The sequence below is a fragment of the Centroberyx affinis genome, unplaced genomic scaffold (assembly GCF_046629955.1).
Source record: "Centroberyx affinis isolate AG114_WGS23_722 - 3 ecotype Tasmania unplaced genomic scaffold, CSIRO-AGI_Caff_v1 ptg000410l_1, whole genome shotgun sequence".
Classification (NCBI taxonomy): domain Eukaryota; kingdom Metazoa; phylum Chordata; class Actinopteri; order Beryciformes; family Berycidae; genus Centroberyx; species Centroberyx affinis.
In genome coordinates, this window is record NW_027279077.1 from 65,438 (window position 1) to 85,084 (window position 19,647).

General features: G+C 37.8%; 1 protein-coding gene across 1 annotated transcript; it reads right to left on the minus strand.

Annotated features, from left to right (window-relative positions):
* Positions 1-1,069: 1,069 nt before the first annotated feature.
* Positions 1,070-17,094, minus strand: allc (allantoicase). The gene is made up of 11 exons (XM_071516608.1): positions 17,008-17,094; positions 12,967-13,017; positions 12,653-12,740; positions 11,553-11,672; positions 11,007-11,086; positions 10,347-10,479; positions 9,372-9,527; positions 7,330-7,403; positions 6,201-6,309; positions 5,554-5,672; positions 1,070-1,234 (listed from the first exon to the last, which is right to left on the minus strand). The coding sequence occupies exons 1-11, from the start codon at positions 17,092-17,094 to the stop codon at positions 1,070-1,072; spliced, it is 1,182 nt and encodes a 393-aa protein (XP_071372709.1).
* Between the last annotated feature and the right edge of the window lie 2,553 nt (positions 17,095-19,647).

The window sequence follows — 19,647 nt, forward strand, 5'->3', positions numbered from 1 at the left end:
GTGTGTGACACAGAGAGAGAGAGAGAGATTCTGTGTCAAAGAAAGAACGATAGAACGTGTGTGTGTATATCATAGTGGGAAAGTGAGTGACAGTGTGTTCCAAGTGTGTGTGTGTGTGTGTGAAGCAGTGAAAGAGAGTGTGTGTCAGTGAGAGAGAGAGTGTGTGTGTGTGTGTGTGTGTGTGAAGCAGTGAAAGAGAATGCGTGTCAGTGAGAGAGAGAGTGTGTGTGTGTGTGTGTGTGTGTGTGTGTGTGTGTGTGTGTGTGTTCGTCACACTCAGTTTCTCAAAACTTAAGGGATCTGATACATCTCATTTTTTTAGAAATTGCAAAAAAATTACGTTTGTTGGTTTTTGCCGAAATGATGCATCTGACCACTGTGTTGTCATATTTTCAAAATTACACAGATCAGCTCAGTGTGTGTGTGTGTGTGTGTGTGAGTGTGTGTGTGTGTGTGTGTGTGTGTGTGAGTGTGTTTGGTCGGGGGGGGGGGGGGGGCTACATCTGTTCACTCATCCCTCAAAATCTCAGACTCCACTGATCTGATTTTGACAAAACCAGACATGTTTGTTTGTTTATTTATTTATTTATTGTTTACGATTTTTGCCTTTTATTAGACAGTTCAAAGTAGAGAGACACAGTAATCATTGGGAAAGAGAGAAGAGAGAGAGGTGGATGACATGTGACAAAGCTCCTGGTCCGGATTCGAACCCATCAATTTGAATCAAATCAATCAACTCAATCAAATCAAATAGGATGAATATTTTATTTGGTTTCCACACAGCAAACACAGCAGGGTCCAGGTTCCTGCACAGTCTGGGAACAATACATGAGACACCGACCAAAACCTTTAGATCCAGTCCAGAAACTTTTGGTTTTGTAGAAACCACAGAACTGGAATGAATAGACTAGCCTGGATTTGATTAGATGACTACACCATCTAGATTCTATGGCAGCCATCAAGTGAACCAGAAGAAATGACCTTGACCCATCACTGAGTGTCTGTTCTATTCATTCTGTTTCTGTGGTTGGGAAGTGTGTGTGTGTGTGTGTGTGTGTGTGTGTGTGTGTCACAGTTTGGCGGCCGGTGTGGGACGTCCCGTTGGCCCCGGCCGGCCCCAGAGCCGCAGCCGGCTCACCCCTCCGTCCGGAGCGATGACCAGCCGGACGTGACTGACGGCTCCGCCCGCCGCAAGCTCCGCCCCCCCGAACTGATGACTGCGGTGAGGAGAGAGCTGCAGAGAGGAAGATACAGACGATTCATCTAGTGTTGAGTTTTAAAACCTTCTGAAAACCAGTGAAGTAACCTGCAGGTGGAGTGAGGTGGACTCCAGTTGTTTCTAATGCAAATCAACTGGATTCAGGAATTTTCTAGAATCAAGTTTCATTTTCTTGATCCCAATGATCAAGAGAAGTGATCTGCCTCATTCTGCCTTGATTCAACACACAGTTTGGTTTAGTTTAGTTTAGTTTAGTTTAGTTTAGTTTAGTTTAGTTTAGTTGTCTTGTTTAGTTTAGTTTAGTTTAGTTTAGTTTAGTTTAGTTGTCTTGTTTAGTTTAGTTTAGTTTAGTTTAGTTTAGTTTAGTTTAGTTTAGTTTAGTTTAGTTGTTTTGTTTAGTTTAGTTTAGTTGTTTCGTTTGGTTTAGTTTAGTTGTCTTGTTTAGTTTAGTTTAGTTTAGTTTAGTTTAGTTTAGTTTAGTTGTTTAGTTTAGTTGTTTTGTTTTGTTTAGTTGTTTAGTTTAGTTGTTTAGTTTAGTTTAGTTGTCTTGTTTAGTTTAGTTTAGTTTAGTTTAGTTTAGTTAAATTTAGTTTAGTTTAGTTTAGTTTAGTTGTTTAGTTTCGTTGTTTTGTTTTGTTTTGTTTTGTTTTGTTTTGTTTTGTTTTGTTTTGTTTTGTTTTGTTTTGTTTTGTTGTTGAGTTGAGTTGAGTTGAGTTGTGGAAGACAGTAAAATATAAAATGACAACAGACAGAATTAAACAAGACTGTCCAGGTGGCTGAAAAAATCCCACAGGGCTTGAGAGACGACACCTGTATCAAATACAGCTGAGTCACTGAGAAGCAAAGGAAATTAACTTATAAATAATTCACTTACAAATAAAAATGAAAATGAAATTTACTTAAAAATGAAAATGAAAACATTAGCAGAAATAGGAAAAAGAGTAAAAAAGAAACTGACAGTTGTTTCTGGAAAATTCCTGAATGAAGTGGAGTTATCTCTCTTCCACCTGCTTTTAGAAAAATACTGTAAAGACTGTGATGGTGAAGATGAACATTTTCTGCAGAGAAAAGAACAGAACACAACAAACAGCCTCCTGTACTGAGTCTGAACATCTTACTGTTCCTAAAACCAGACTGACAGATTCTGCCTCAAACACTTATTCCTATAATGTGTCCTGATTCAAGAAAATTCCTGAAATCAATGAAACTGCATTGGGAAGAGGGGAAATGATCCCCCACAATGACAAAATCCACTTGTTTTAATGAAAATAAAAATCTAAAGACTCAATACTAGAGTGAATAACTTGTTCAGATGAATATTTCTGCAGGGTAATAAACTCATTTTGGGGGAAAAAGAGCTGCCTGATGTTCAGTTCATATTTCAAAAATGCAGATGATCACAGTTTCTCAGATGTCAGCATTTTGTGAGCAAGATAATTAAATAACATCCTGTAGTAGGGGAGAGCGGGGTATGTTGTCACACTTTTTACTTTTTTTTTTTCAATGTGACAACTTCCCTTCCCTGAGCACACAGCTTCACTAAACCATTCATATGTATCTTTATATTATATTATTTTATATATTTTATATTATTTTATGTGTCACAATGTGTAATTATTTTGATTACTTTATAAGAAAAAAATTAGAAGAAAAATTTTTCATCATTTACTTGCTCTTGCTCTTGCTTTTATGATAGAGTGTTTTGACTTAGACTGTTTTCAACATAAGTATCCTCTTATTAAGAAAGTAAACATTTTTGTAATTTTATTTTAGTTTTTTGGCTCTAAAATATTTAGTTCCTGAAATAAAGTCACTGAGGCAACGTACCCACGTGACAACTTACCCCGCTCTCCCCTAAATTCATTCCTTTCTGTGTCCATTTTTTTCGAAGCTTTATTCCTCATTTTGGAAAGAAACTCCAGTGACTATGAAAACAAAACGGCCCGATCACATGATCATTTCCCATAAGCGGTGTTCAACTTTCTTCTCATCGTTAAAGTCCTGAGAGGTTTTTTTTTTTTTTTTTTATTTCCTCCATAAGGAAGCAGCAGATAGCGCCGGCTCTTCTCCGGGGTTTCTGGGTTCCTCCTGGCAGGCGGCCATGTTGGCAGACGCCCGGCGTGAGATTGGGCGGCGGCGGCGGCGGCGGCGGCGGAGCGATGGAGGCGGCGGCGAGCCTGCCAACACGTCCTGTGATTTATTCCTCACCACACGCACGCAGAGGCTATATTTAAGTAAACGCCGACACGTTTTAATTCCTTCCCATCTGTCCGCAGGATAAACATCTGAACACCTAATTAATTAAAATGTTTGGAAATGGAAAAGCAGATTTTTTTTTTTTCCGAAGCCGTTTAGAAATGAAAATGAAATATCTGGGGAATTAATGGTGAATTCATTTGCAAAAGGATCTACAGGATGTGCATTTTGAAAATAAATAAATTATTACCTGAACTTAAAAATTCAATATCTTTCATTTTTATTAAAAAAAAAAAAGGCCTTTTTAACATCTTTATGTAATGTGGGGGTTCTTTTTTTTTTTTTTTGCTCAGTATCTTCTTTTAATCTTTTTATAACATTTTAAACTTAACATCATGTTGTGATGCTTCTCTGGTTCAGTATCTGTGTTTTACTTCCTTTGATCACACCTGTACTGCTGCTTTTACCTTTGTTTTATTCCTTTATCTACTATCTGTACCCAATGTTTTACTGTTTTTATTTTAATTTATCTTCTTATTTTATTGTAAAGCACCGTGTAACCTTGTTAAGAAAGGTGCTATATATTTATTATTATTATTATTATTATTATTACTATTATTATTATCATTATTATTATTATATCTGTAAACTCTTGTTAATTTCTACAAACCATTACCAAGTAGCACAACACAATATGAAATGGGAAAAAATTTGCTCTAGTGAAGAGTGGGACGATATAAAACTCTAAATACGCTCTACCTGTCATATGTATATTTCAGTTTCTAAATGTACTGGTGCTGTCAATCTAATTATCTGAATTACTGAAGGGATCCTACTATTTTTATTTTGTCTTTTTTATTTTTATTTACTTTTTTTACTACTTGTTTTTTTTTTTCCTTTTCTCTTTTGTGAAGATATATTGTCATGTCATCATATTGTCGAGTGTGTTATGTGTATTATTTGCCTGTAATAAAAAAATAAAAAAAACTCTTCAGTTACCTGTTATCATTTAAAAAGTTCCATCATTTGGTTTTAATTTCAATCCCTCACATTTTAATCCCTGACTTTCCCCTTACATTTCCCTTAAGTAGTGTCAAAGTAAAAAAACAAAAAACAGACTGTACTTCCAGGTCTCTTCACTGAAGCTGCAGCTACGGCAAGCCAGATGGGTCAAAACATGTTTACCTTTGCATGTTTCTCACATAACAAACACGTTTGATAATGGCTAAGAAATCCACTGATTGGTCAGAAATTATTTTATAGATTGATCATCTCTCTCATCATAAACATTCCATTTTATGTAATACACATATCAATCAATCAATCAAACTTTATTTATATAGCACCTTTCAAACAAATCAAGTTCTTTACAAGCGATTGACAAAATGTTGGATGTTAAAAATGGATTTAGAGATTAATGCACACCAAAACATTAAAAAAAAAAAAAAAAAGTTAGTTGAATAAGACAACAATAAAAGATGGGTAGTTAAGATAATAAAAGATAAACAATAAAAGATAATACAAGCAATAAAAATAACATTAAAAATAAAATTGTGAAATACTGCACAAAATAAATTGATTATAGTAAAACATTAAAATGTTACTAAAATAAAATAGTATAAAATAAATAATAATGATCAACAGTGAAATGTTGATAAAACAAAATAGAAAAAAATAAATAATAATGATTAAAAATATAATTCTTATTTTACACGTATGATAAGAAATGTTGCTTATCATGCACGTATAATAACAGATGGCACACGTCGAATGTGATTGGTCTGTCCTCGGCTGATGTGGTTTTGATTGGCCATTATTATTGGTTTGTTATGTGAGAAACACGCAAAGGTAAACACCTTCTGACCCATCTGGCTTGCCATACAGCTGCTGCACTGAGAGAAATATTCAAACCAAGACGCTGCAACATCACAGCAAATGGAAAAAATCCAGATGTTTGTGCTTCATTTTCTTAATTTCCCTCTAACTCAGCCTGACAGGTCTGGATCTTTGGAAACCTGGAGATCCGGACTAGAGTTTAAACTTCAGTTCTTTTGGTTTGTCTGTCAGGCTGGAAGAGGGTTTTAAGATATCAGTCTCTTTTTGAGGAGAGTGCGGATCTCTCAAATTCAGTAACGTACTTTCTGAGGAGGCAGGAGGAGTCGCCATTTCCCAGAAGTCCATCTGTTCCTGATGCAGCGGGCTTCTTCCTCAGGGGTCAAAGTGCACGCTTCGATCCTGCAGGAGTCTGGGAAGTTTCCTGGAGGGAAACAAACGACATGCAACTGGGAAATAATAGTGGAGCTGATTGTTCTCCTGTTAGTTCTAGTGTTTCTCCACATTAAGACTACATTTCCCATCAGCCCCGTTGCTCCCTGCCCCCCCCCCGAAGAGGATCAACATGTTGGAAGTGATTTCTCCATCTTCCTTTCCCTCCTTCCACCATCTGCTGCCAGAAACTCTTTCAGCTTTAGCTCCGTTTGCTCTGGAAGAACAGAACCTCTTCCTGTTTTGTGCCGTAAAGCGATCCAGCAGATTTCCCTCCAGATCCACCAGGTGAAGGAGAAACTATGAAGGATCATTATACTAGTGTCTCTAAATTAATGTGCTGATGATTTATTGATGTTAAATGATAAATGTAGCACCTTTAATATCATGTCATTCACTATACAGTTGCCCTTGAAAGTCTTCCACCCCCTACAGTTTTTGCACAAAGTTTTATCTTCATTTCAGGGTTTCACATTCTGTCTGGATCCATGTTTTTATGGTGAGGATGATGTCATCGTACCTTTAAAGTGCAGCGTGTCGACCTCGATGCGGCTGATGAGTCCGGGCCGACCGAGCCGGAACACCGCCCACTCAGAGCCGGACAGCTGGAGGATGCCCCGCCCGTCCACCTGGGGAGGGGGGGGGGGGGGTAACAGAGGAAGACGGGTTGGGCAATTTACATAATGAATACACACACACACACACACACAAAGAGGTACAAATTATGTAAAATGTAGAATTTAAACTAAATTTAATTTTAGTGATTTAAAACTAAAAAGAAATGACGAAAACACACTTGATCTTGATGTAAATTAAGTTAAATTAATAAAACCAAAATTGTATTAATAAAACAAAAACTAGAAATAAACGTCTCGCGGCTCCACCAATAAACTTTGTTTATCACTGCAAGGACAGTCTTTATTTATTGAACATATATACTTACTACAACTTAAAGGATTTTGGTGTCTGCAAAAGTAAGTGACAGCACTTCCACCGTTTCTGTAGAATGACCCAAGATCATTTTCTCAGCTACAGTGGTAAGCAAAACATTATGGTGTCACAGTGAAATTGACCTTTGAACTTTTGGATATAAAATGTCATCACTTCATCATTTTATCCTATTAGACATTTGTGTGAAATTTTGTCATAATTAGCGTATGAATTCTTGAGTTATGGCCAAAAACGTCTTTTGTGAGGTCACAGTGACCTTGACCTTTGACCTTTGACCACCAAATTCTAATCAGTTCATCCCTGAGTCCAAGTGGACGCTTGTGCCAAATTTGAAGAAATTCCCTCAAGGCGTTGCTGAGATATCGAGTTCATGAGGATGAGACGGACGGACGGACAACCCAAAAACATTATGCCATTATTCCAATAAATAAATAGAATTTTAAATTTAATTTAATTAAATTAATAAAACTTAAAATTAAATTACATGATTGTATTTGCAAGGATTATTATACAAAATTCCATTCTCTCTAATTTTCTATATCTAGAATTTCTTTCCTTAATAAAAAATATAAAATATTCTTAATATTATTTGTATGGAGAGATGAGTGGAGTGACAGTAGTTGTAAGTGTGTGTGTGTGTGTGTGTGTGTGTGTGTGTGTGTGTGTGTGTGTGTGTGTGTGTGTGTGAGAGAGAGAACCTTCAGTTCTCTGGGTCTGTCCAGTCTGCGGGCCGTTTCCCAGCCGTCGGCCATGTTGACTGCTCTGCCCAGACCTGGAACACACAGAGCAACCAGAGCAACTAGAGCAACCAGAGCAACCAGAGCAACCAGAGCAACCAGAACAACCAGAGCAACTAGAGCAACCAGAGCAACCAGACCTTTGACCTCTGGTGGCAGTGAGCGTCTCAGTCCTCTAACAAGTGAACTGACACTCCAACTACAGGAAACCACCCTGAAACACAAGGGATTATGGGTAGAAGGAGACAGAAAGCCCAGCAGAACAAACTGAAGTCTGGACTGATGCTCATATTTAGCTGTTTCTTCATGTGTTCTGAACTGGTATGAACACCACAGAAGAAGAGACAGACAAGTCCATCATGTTAGATAAAGTTACAGGAAGTCTAGTCTCTATTATAGATATTTTTGCTATTTTTGTATTTTCTACTGTTTTGTATGTTTTGTTGTGTTGAGTCACGTGACTTGGACTCGAGTCCCAGTTTTAACTGCTTGAGACTTGACTTGATGCATGAAGAGAAGTCTTGGGACTTGACTCTGACTTGGGTTCTGGTGACTTGGGACTTGACTTGACTTGGGTTCTGGTGACTTGGGACTTGACTTGACTTGGGTTCTGGTGACTTGGGACTTGACTCTGACTTGGGTTCTGGTGACTTGGGACTTGACTCTGACTTGTACTCTGATGACTTGAAAAGGTTTCTAAAGTCTTGACTTGAGATCTTGTGTTTGTGTAAATGACTTAGATTGAAAGTGATGAGATTTGTTCCAGCAGACGACTGAATTTAAATTCTGTTTTCTGAATTTGTATGGAATGATTGAATTTATTGAAGTTGAAACTGATTCTATAAATCAAACTCATGATGCTCTTACCAAGTTTTTATCCTATTAAAACCATATTGCATTGAAAAGTCCTAGATATTTAGTTTTCTTTAAGATATTAAATTGATACTGGACTCTTGATTTGTTCTGACTTGACTTGCTGTTCTACATTTAGACTTGAGACTTGACATTAATGACTTGGACTTGACTTGGACTTGACTTGGTAATCTACATTTAGACTTGAGACTTGACATTAATGACTTGGACTTGACTTGGTCACAGCAGTCTGACACTAGATGGAAATCAGAAATATTCCTGTGAGCTGAGAATGATCCTGATGACAAGTGAAGGAAAGACAGAAGAGGAGCAGAAGGAGTTGTTGGGTGATAATTTAAAGTTTTTTCATCTCTGTCTCAGTTGTTTTTCACATTCTGAATCTATTTCAGTCTTTAATTACAGAGTCGTGCTTTGGTCCGCTGCCAGCTTTAATACTTAAAGGCTTAATAGAAGCAAAACACTGACGACTGTCTCTGATCCGCTCACTTAATTAACTCATTAAGAGTTTAATTATTCACAGTAGGAGACACAGATGGCTGAAATTAACACTGTTTTACTAAAGTTTGATTAAAAAACATTTGACCAGATTATCCAAAAAAGTTCCTTGCAGTCCATTTATAGTCTGTTGAAGTTCCAGCTCATCTTTTCAATAAAACTGCTCACACACCACAGCAACAGCCATGCTTGAGAAATTGCATTATTTAAAAGAAATTGTAATAAAAATATATTGATAAAACAAACATGATATTAATCTATCTTCATATATTCTTCATATATCATATTATTATCATTATTGTTATTTTATTTTTAATAACAAAGTACAGAATCAAAAATATGATCAATAAAATAAGATTATGTGATTCAATAATAATAATAATTTATTTTACAGTACAATAATGTACATTTTAAATTAAAATGTAATCATAAAATAAACATTATTGTTGTTATTACAAATATTTTATCATATTGATTATTTTTTATTCTTAATAATAATAATGAATAATGAAAATGAAAAATATGATCAATAACATTATAAATTATGCTTCAATACTACTACTACTAATAATAATAATGGTGATAATTCAGGCTGTGTGAGCTCATTAACATTCATAACACACAGTGCTTCCTACCAATCATGTTGCGTGGATGTCCAAAGTGGGCGTCGCTGTAGCCCAGGCAGACGCCCCCATTGGTCAGAGCCAGCAGGTCGACGTCCTGGTGGGCGGAGCCAGACGCCCAGTCCCTCTGCCCGACGCCATACACCCGCAGCCTGGAGATCCCTCCGTCTGCCACACAGGAGGAGAACAATATTAATAAACATACAGATGATACACACTGTTAATAAGGTTACTGAAAGAGTTTGGATGCAAAATCAGATCTTCATCATTTGAAAATAGCGGCACCAAAAAAATGATTAAGAGCAGAAAATGACAATAGATTTTGGTGATTTCCAAGGAGAATAGCGGACTGAAGTAAACAAGACACTTTTAGAGACTGGATCCTCTAGATTTTATACATATTGAATGATGAACTTCAGGTTATCTTTTTTGCCAAACGATTGCACCGTGGGTCCAAAAGTCTGATATGTACCTCATTATTTCCTGTTGTGACTGCAGCAACAGTCACAACAGCAGCAAGCAGATGCTGCCTTCAAATGCTGTCGGAAATATAGAGCGTGCTTGAATGACCCAATAAAGTGGTAAAAACAGAGTTCTTTGTTCAGTGATCAGTGCAGTCGTTTGGCTTGCAGTAATTTTATGGTCATTTTTTGCCCTTTTTGGAACTAAAGAAACGCTCTCCATTCACTCCAGTTGTTTTGCAGAAGGCTGAGATGAAGCAGTGCTCGCTAACTGACTCACTGTGTGTTCAGCTGACATACAAACCTCACTAGAGTTTCAGCTGACATGAGGGGGAGGAGAGGAGATAATGACGACATTTTGGGTGAACGATTCCTTTAAGGTCTTCCCATAGACAACCAGGGTAGTACCGATCAATTCTACAGTAAATATGTAATCATCAACCTGCATCCCACTTGTCAGATCGGAGTGGCACAGTGTGTGTGTGTGTGTGTGTGTGTGTGTGTGTGTGTGTGTGTGTGTGTGTACCTGGGTGCATGTTGAGGCGCAGGTGGGTCACCCTGTGGGGGAAGCTGACCTGGAAGTAGTTGTGGCAGCAGTCTGAGTATCCAGGCTGCAGCTCCGACACCGGGACAAGCTCCGCCCACGACTCCGAACACAGCTGTCAATCAAATAGGACATCAGCTGTCAATCAAATATATCAGAGATCATTGTTTCCCTTTGTATGTGTATGAATCAGGCCAACACTAATACTACTAGTACTATTACTGCTACTACAATGACTACTACTACTATTACTACAATTACTACTAGTGCGGCCACTCCCATTACCACTACTACTACTACTGCTACTACTACTACTACTACTACTACTATAATACTACTACTATTACTACTACTACAACAACTACTACTACTACTACAACTACTACTACAACTATTTCTACTAAGACTGATACTATTACTAGTACTAACACTACTACGGCTACTAAGACTAATACTACTGGCTACTACTACTGCTACTACAACTACTGCTAGATATACTACGACTACTTCTACTACTGCTACCTCTACCACTACTACTAAAACTGCAACTACTTCTACTACTACTACCTCTACTACTACTACTACTACTACTAATATTACAAACCCAGTAGGGTAAGAGCAACCTTGACCTGTCACTGTTACCTTGGCAACAGCAGCCAGCTGACTGTCGGAGGCGGCCATGCCGGTTCGGTCTCCCTCCAGGGAGAGGGAGGGGGGGGCGTCTGGTCAAGGGAGGGAGGGGGATTATCAGATGGAGTAGTATAGTATCGGTACTATTGTTCAGTATCGGTACTATGGTTCAGTATCAGTACTATAGCTTAGTTTCAATACTATAGCTCAGTTTCAGTACTATAGCTCAGTTTCAGTACTATAGTTCAGTATCAGTACTATAGCTCAATATCAGTACTGTAGCTCAGTTTCAGTACTATAGTTCAGTATCAGTACTATAGTTCAGTATCAGTACTATAGCTCAATATCAGTACTGTAGCTCAGTTTCAGTACTATAGCTCAGTATCAGTACTATAGCTCAGTTTCAGTACTATAGCTCAGTATCAGTACTATAGCTCAGTTTCAGTACTATAGCTCAGTGTCAGTACTATAGCTCAGTATCAGTTCTACAGTATCTGAAGTTGTTTCTTCATGTCTGTTTGTGTTTCTTCTTCTGTGGTGCTGGTGGGTGTTGTGTACCCAGACAGGCGGCCTGGACGGAGACGCGGGGCGGGTGGTTTCCCGTGAAGAAGGAAGTGTCGACGTCCAGACCGAGGATCAGACCGCCGACGCCCAGCTGCACCACGCACCAGTCATGACCTTCAACACAACATCACATCCATGAACACCAGGAGGGCTGAACATGTGGTTTTCTTCCAGAGTGAGATTTGGAAAAAAGTTTTAAAGTGATTATCAGCACAAAATTAAAGCAAATGAAGTCCTTCGTTGACTAAATGAGACGCTGTTACAGCCTGGATCTTCTATATTTTAGATATATTGAATAAGTACGGAAGCCGAGAACAGCCATGCTTGCAATTATTTCGTTATCTCGAGAAAACAAAAGGACGATTTCTCGAGATAATGAGATAATTTATCACGAGAAAACGACTTTTGTTTTCTCGAGATCACGGGATAATTATGGAGAACTCGAAAATGAAATGAAATGAAAATTTGATCACACCTGATTTCAGCCTTCAAGATCACTGTCATGACTGTCAGGAGGATTCAGAACTGAACAGGAAGTCAAGGCATAAATGTGTATTTTGTTTGCTGCAGTTATGTTGTTGTCAGTTGTCAAGACGCCATCTCTACATGCTGACATGGGTCCTGATCTCTGAGAAACATTTTAAGTAATAAGAGGAAACAATATTTTGTTTTCTCATGATAACGGGTTGATTATTTCGTTACCTCGAGATAACAAAGCTCGTTTTCTGGAAATAACGAGATAATTAACTTGTGATCTCGAGATAACAGCATTAAAAAAAATAATTGCAAGCACGGCCGTTCTCGGCTTCCGTAAATAAGAAACTTACGATTATGATTTTTTTTCACAAAAATTGGAAAAGTTTTGGAAATAAAATATTGCATCACCGCAAAAATATCCATCTCAAGTGCTCCTTTAATGTTGTATTCAGTCAGAAAATATATGACTTCTCCAAACAATTGAAGGAGAGTTTCACTTGTTTTCAGTGCAAATCAACTTGTTTTGAAACTTTATCTTAATCCTAGTGGAGGAGTCAGTCTCTAATGTGTCATCATCCAGTTTCACACTGCAGCTTGTCTGAATACAAGAAACAAACCAGGAATTCTTTTTCTTCTGGTCTCCCATCCGTCCATCCACTTCCCAAACTCAGTGAAGGCAGAGGAGACGAACTGAGGAGGCTCTCTCTGTACGGACAGACAGGACAGACAGGACAGACAGAACAGACAGGACAGACAGGACAGACAGGACAGACAGAACAGACAGGACAGACAGGACAGACAGGACAGACAGGACAGACAGAACAGACAGGACAGCAGGTGAGGAGTGTGTGTGTTCTAGAGAACTCTGCAGGTTCTCCGTTCACACTACAGACCTGATGTGATGTTCAGTTCTACTGTAACTGTGTTTTACCTTCAGCAGGTTTGCAGCAGGAGCGAACCATTCATCTGTAGCAAAGATAACCTGCGAGGAAGAGAGAACAGAGAGAACAGAGAACAGAGAAAAGAGAGAACAGAGAGAACGGAGAGAACAGAGAACAGAGAACAGAACAGAGAGAACAGAGAATGGAGAGAACAGAGAGTACAGAGAACAGAGAGAACAGAGAACAGAGAGAACAGAGATAACAGAACAGAGAACAGAGAGAACAGAGAACAGAACAGAGAGAACAGAGAGAACAGAGAGAACAGAGAGAACAGAGATAACAGAACAGAGAACAGAACAGAGATAACAGAACAGAGAACAGAGATAACAGAACAGAGATAACAGAACAGAGAACAGAACGGAGAGAACAGAGAACAGAGAGAACAGAGAACAGAGAGAACAGAGAACAGAGAGAACAGAGAACAGAGAGAACAGGTGAACAGGTGAGCGACCCTCCATGGTGTGACAGACAGAAGATGCTACACTGCTGCCAAAACAGAAAAACAAGGTTTATGTATTCAAACAATATTATTTTAAACTGAAAATATGTTCAGTGCAGCAGCAGCAGATAATCCTCAATATCAAAGGTAAGAGAGGAGGAAGCTAATATTATGAAGTTATCTAGGTTAGCTAGTTAGCTAGCTGACCTTCAAGTTCAAACTAGACATACTAGCCTATAGCTAGCTAGGTAAGCTAGTTAGCTAGCTGCTGACCTTCAACATCAGGAGTGAATGAAAGAAGAAGTCATTTCAATTAATATTTTTTATTTGTATTTTGACCACAATCCTTTCTTTGCCAGGTTTGCCATTTTCACTCTGAAAAACTGTGGTTCTTTGGCTCCGCCCACTGAGGTTTAACTCAACCAATCAGATTATTTCTGCCTCCGAGAAATGTTTGTAGAACTAAAACTGAAAAAAACTTAATATTGCAGGTTTCTACTGGATTTGATCCCAGACCAGCTCCTGCAGCCTGAATGTTTCCCATATGGAAATCTAATCTATTTCCACATATGTGGAGACTGTCAGAACATATTTACATATGTGTGCAAAATACAGAGTCAGAATATAGCTCTTAAATAATTTAAATAAATATATTTACATTATGCTGGCAATACATATATTTAATATAATGTATCATGTAAGGGGATATGAATGAATGTGAATTAAATTATAATTTAATTTGCATTCATTAAATTTACTGATATTTAAAATGTTAAAAATAGTAAAAACAGGCCAAAATCTAATATTAAAATATATTTTCTGAATATATACAGTATTATGTATATGCAGATATTTCAAGTATTGACTATTGATTAATTTCTGAGTCTAACGTTTGTATAATCTCTTGTGTTATGTAATTGCCTCTTCTAGACTTTATTATATCTTATACCAGGTTTTTAAAAAGTAAGACCTTCACATAGTGATTCCTACTGTGAGGATCAGATCCTTCATGTCAAAATGGTAGAGGTGTTTTGAAAGTTGTGTCTGCATATGAAATACTTTGAAGCCTTTTATTTTGTTGATTCAGTGTTGTAACGAGATCATGTTGAGATGATGATGACATCACCTGTCTCTCCACACACCTGGGACAGGTAAGTCTCCAAACATACAGAGGAGAAAGATGAGTTACTATCAGACCCTGATGAAGACCACAGGGCCAAAAACATTCTGTCCATTATGAAAAAAAAAAAAAGGTGTTTAAAGGAATAGTTTGGTATTTTGAACCCAGGGACCAAATAACATGTTTCCCATCATGAGGCCACATGACACTGGGCGGCCCCTCCCACTCTACTGCAGTAGAAACCTAGGGGAGCGTATCTATGTTCCCAAGGTCCTAAATTCCCAGGGTCCTAAGTTCCCAAGGTCCTATGTTCCCAAGGTCCTAAGTTCCCAGTGTTCCCCAGTTCAATATTCTGTTAACACACATTAACCCTCCTATTGTGTTCGGGTCAAATTTGACCTGTTTCGAGTTAAAATATTTCATAAATATTATCCAGGTTTTTTTTTATTGGAACAAGGCTTCAAAACAGCTATATAAACACAACAAAACCAATGGTTATCATTTTATTTGATTTTGAAGGTCTCGAACCCTAACCCTAACCCTAAACCCTAACCCTAACCCTAGAACTGGGGAACATAGGAATGACTCCAAACCGAGAGGCAAACGCCACTGTGTTTGAAAACTAAATGTTGTTTTGCAAAACACGACACTCACAGTATAATCACACCGGTGTCAGGATGTTATCTGGAAAAAATTGTAAAAAAACAAGCTTTCTGTCAGCAGTTATATTTGGATGCTTCTGGCTCTGTGGAGCTACAGCAGCTGAGGAGGCGGAGCGTCTTTGAGAAAAAATAGTTCCCATCACAACTATTGACAGAAAGCTAGTTTTTTCAAAATATTTTTGTATCATTTATTTTTTATTGTAACACTGTCAAGTTACAGACAATACAACAGGTTGCTGAATACATTTTGACTGTTTAACCCAACTATCCCTCTACCCCCATCCCTACCCCCCCACCAGCGTCCTTATTTAGCCAGAAGATCTTTCAAGTTAGATATCAAATTTGTCCACATTAAAATTGTGTTTGGTCGTGCATCATTGACTCTCGCTGATGAAGCTCTGAAGCCAGTGAGGACTGGAAACATCATGAGGAGGTTTCCAACGCTGGACTACAATCTTCTGAGCTGCAGTCAGGCCTGCCAGCCAGACTCTGTGTGTTTTTTCCGTAAGGGAAAGGTGGGAATCATCATTTAGAAGATGCACAGCAGGGTCCATTTGCAAGTGTACCCCTGTTAGTTCTGCAAGAGTACTAATAACCTTCCCCCAAAAATCAAAAACCCCTGGACACTCCCATACAACATGTAGAAAAGAGCCAACGGTTCCCTGGGAGCAAAATGAGCGATATGGTTCAGGTACCAATCCCATTCCATGTCTGATTCTCTGCGTTAGATATGCTCTGTGACAAAATTTAAAATGTATATACTGATGATTGTTTCTTCAAAATATTGAACTATCCCTTTAACAAAGTCACTATCCATCGTGTGTGACTCCATCCGTTCAACTACACAGTGGTGGAAAGTAACTAAGTACATTTACTCAAGTACTGTACTTAAGTAGAATTTTGAGATACTTGCACTTTACTTGAGTATTTCCATATGATGCTACTTTATACTTCCACTCCACTACATTTCAGAGGGAAATATTGTACTTTCTACTCCACTACATTTATTTGACAGCTTTAGTTCCTTTTCAGATGGAGATTTGACACAATGGATAATATAACAAGCTTTTAAAATACAACACATTGTTAAAGATGAAACCAGTGGTTTCCAACCTTTTTGGCTTTTGACGTCTTCCAAAAAGCAGTGTGTAGTCGGGTCACATTTCAGATGTCTATGAGTTGTTAACAGCTCCACCAAATAATGATTTTTCCCTCTAAACCTCACATGGTTTCATTTCAATAAATGTTCAAATGATCCAATATTTCAGCAAAAATCAAAGATTAGAGAAAAAGTCCAAAAACTGAAAACAGATTTGTGTATCAGAACTTTGTTTTTTCTTCTTTCCTCTCCCATTAATCATCTCACGACCCCTCAGATTTATCCGGTGACCCTTTGGAGGGGCCCGACCCCTAGGTTGGGAACCACTGGACTAAACTAGCTAACTGTATATAAAGTAGTTCAAACTAGCTCCACCTCCAGCAGCTACAACAGTAACATGCTGCTTACACACTGATGCTTCAGTATTAATAATCTAATGATGTCATATATAATAAAATATCAGTCAGAGGGACCAAACCACTACTTTTACTTTAATACTTTAACTACATTTTGCTGCTAATACTTATGTACTTTTACTTAAGTGGGATTTCTCATGCAGGACTTTTACTTGTAATGGAGTATTTTTACATTGCTGTATTGGTACTTTTACTTAAGTAAAGGATCAGAGTACTTCTTCCACCACTGTCAGATACATCATCTAATAACTGAACAGTCTGAGCCCAGCAGCCGTACTGAGACTCTGTGACTCACCTTCCCCCCGACCGCCTCACAGGCCAGATCGTTACACTGCAGGAAGTCTGGCTCTGCAGTCCGAGCAGCAGCTTTCCTCTCTGCCATGTTCCTCTGTGTCAGATCAGATCAGAGTCTGGTTCTGGTTCTGGTTCTGGTTCTGGACTTCAGTGAGATCTTCCTCAGCGGCTCAGTTGCGTCTCGCTCTCCGTCCGGCTCAGTAAAAGCTGTGCCGAGGCTGCGGCCGGTCAGGAGCTCCTGTGGGTCAAAGGTCAGCGGCTGCTCAGTCAGTGACTCAGTGACAGCGGCCTGTTTGTTTGGTTAAAGCGGGCGGAAGCATCGACTTTCTGCTCAGCTCACACCGATATCTGGGGCCGATATCTGGGTCTTTTATTAACGTTTCATTTTACTTTGTTATTTAACCTTTATTTAACCAGGTAAATCTCATTGAAAATAAAAATCTGTTTTGTAAGAGAGACCTGTCCAGGAGGAGCATGAGGACAAACTGGTGATGGACTGAAGGGAAAGTCAAAGTACTGACTTTAGAAAAATACTCAGAAAAGTACAAGTACACAAGACAGCGACTCAGTTACCAGTGGTGGACAGTAACTAAGTACATTTACTCAAGTACTGTACTTAAGTACAATTTTGAGGTACTTGTACTTTACTTGAGTATTTTCCATTTGATGCTACTTTGTACTTATACTCCACTATATTTTAGAGGGAAATATTGTACTTTTTACTCCATTACATTTATTTCACAGCTATAGTTACTAGTTACTTTTCAGATCAATATTTTATATTTAAAACATTTGATCATCTTTATAAAATAACTATAAAATAGCATTGTTATAGATTAGACTACCCAAAAGTATAGCTAAATTGTTAAGATTAGCTTCACGTTGACAACTTTAAAATGCTGCTTACATGTACATGTATGTCAATAAATCAGTATTAATATTCCAATAATTTATGAAAAATATAACTCTCTAAATGGGGACAGTTTGCATAATGTGTACGTTTACTTTGATACTCTAAGTACATTTTGCTGCCAATACTTATGTACTTTTACTTCAGTAAGATTTTGAATGCAGGACTTTTACTTGTAATGGAGTATCTTTACATTGTTGTATTGCTACTTTTACTGAAGGAAAACATCTCAGTACTTCTTCCACCACTGTCAGTTACAGTAATGTGAGTAAATGTAATGAGTTACTTCACTCTTGCCTGCTGGTCTTCAGGTTACAGACAGAGCTCACAGACTTTCTCTCCACTTCTCTTCTCTTCATTTCTCTCAGGAGGTTTCCACCCATCTGACCCGCACAGTCTGCTCAGTTCTTCCCTCTTCTTCTTCTCTTTCTATATATTTGCACAAGTCGTCTCTCGCAGTGCCGGCCCAGTCTCAGGCAAGGCAGCTTTATTTGTATAGCACATTTCAAACACTGAGGCAATTCAAAGTGCAAAAAAAGTAATAAAAAATACAGTAAAGGTAAAGTACAGACAAGAGATCCACAAGATAAAAGACTTAAAAAGTAAACTAGTGCAGCTCAAATCAAGTGAAAATAGAAAGATAAAAGAAAAGACAGTGCAAGAGGATTAGAAATGTGAAAAGTGCATTAAAATCACATTTAAAAGAAAATAAAAAAGATATAAATAAATAAATATTACAGTGCAGATGAGTGTTGCCCTAGATTTCTTAAAAAGCAGTGAACTAACAGAAACGTTTTAAGCCGATTTAAAAGATCAAGGAGCCACAGCGGGTTCCAGAAGAATTCACAACTTTCCAAACGACTTCAAAATCACTTTTTTTCACATCAAATTCTGATAATCACCAAAAAACAAAAGGTACTCAGAACTTAAATAGGACACTTCTGACTTCTGACGGTTCATCCCTCCAGCCAGAGGAGCCGGTTCACTGTGACACGATTCATCAGCTTCAGTAAATATTAGACAGATGGGAAGATTTTTGCTGATTCAGTTTGGTTTGTTTAAGAATCATTGTAAAACTCACTTTTACTCACTAGCTGTTTGTTTTGATTGATCAGGTGTCTGTGGATGCATGTATACTCTATGAACCAGTAATCCCTTAAAATACTCTTACATTTACATTAATTCATGCAAAATCCCCTTAAAATTAATAGAGTAATAAATGGAGGAGGCTCATCAAACCTCCTTAAACTCCCCTTATTGTTTGACTTCTTACTTTCTAATTTAATGTAAAATTCAGGGAGACAGGAACTTTCTATTCATTTCCACTTAATAACCTGTAAACCTGCACAAAAGGCATAAAAAATCCCGTAATTACGAGTCTCCATGAATCAACCCCATAAATAAATCCCTTATAAATCCATGACACTAACCTTACTTTATTAAAGCTGTTATTTTTAATGGATAATTAATGTTTATGTAATGGGAACTTAAGGACATTTCAGGGATAAAATCAAAGGGTTTGGTTTGGTGGTGATTCTCATGACTGTGTGTGTATGTGTGTGTGTGTAGGCTTATTTTTTCTGCTTGTTCTTTTTTAATTATTGTTTAAAAAAAAAAATCTTCTTTTTGTTCTCATTTTAATTCTTTGCATTTTTATTCTTGTCTTTAATAACCAATTTCTGTCAAGCACTTTGGTCCAAACTTGTTTTTAATGCACTAAATATGAACTTG

Excerpts from the sequence above, each read along its gene's own strand:
- allc (XM_071516608.1), bottom strand. The coding sequence starts at position 17,094 with ATGGCAGAGAGGAAAGCTGCTGCTCGGACTGCAGAGCCAGACTTCCTG. Across the intron at positions 10,480-11,006 it reads AGCTGGCTGCTGTTGCCAAG|CTGTGTTCGGAGTCGTGGGC; the intron begins GTAACAGTGACA and ends TTTGATTGACAG. Across the intron at positions 9,528-10,346 it reads GCGCCTCAACATGCACCCAG|ACGGAGGGATCTCCAGGCTG; the intron begins GTACACACACAC and ends CCTGTGTGGCAG.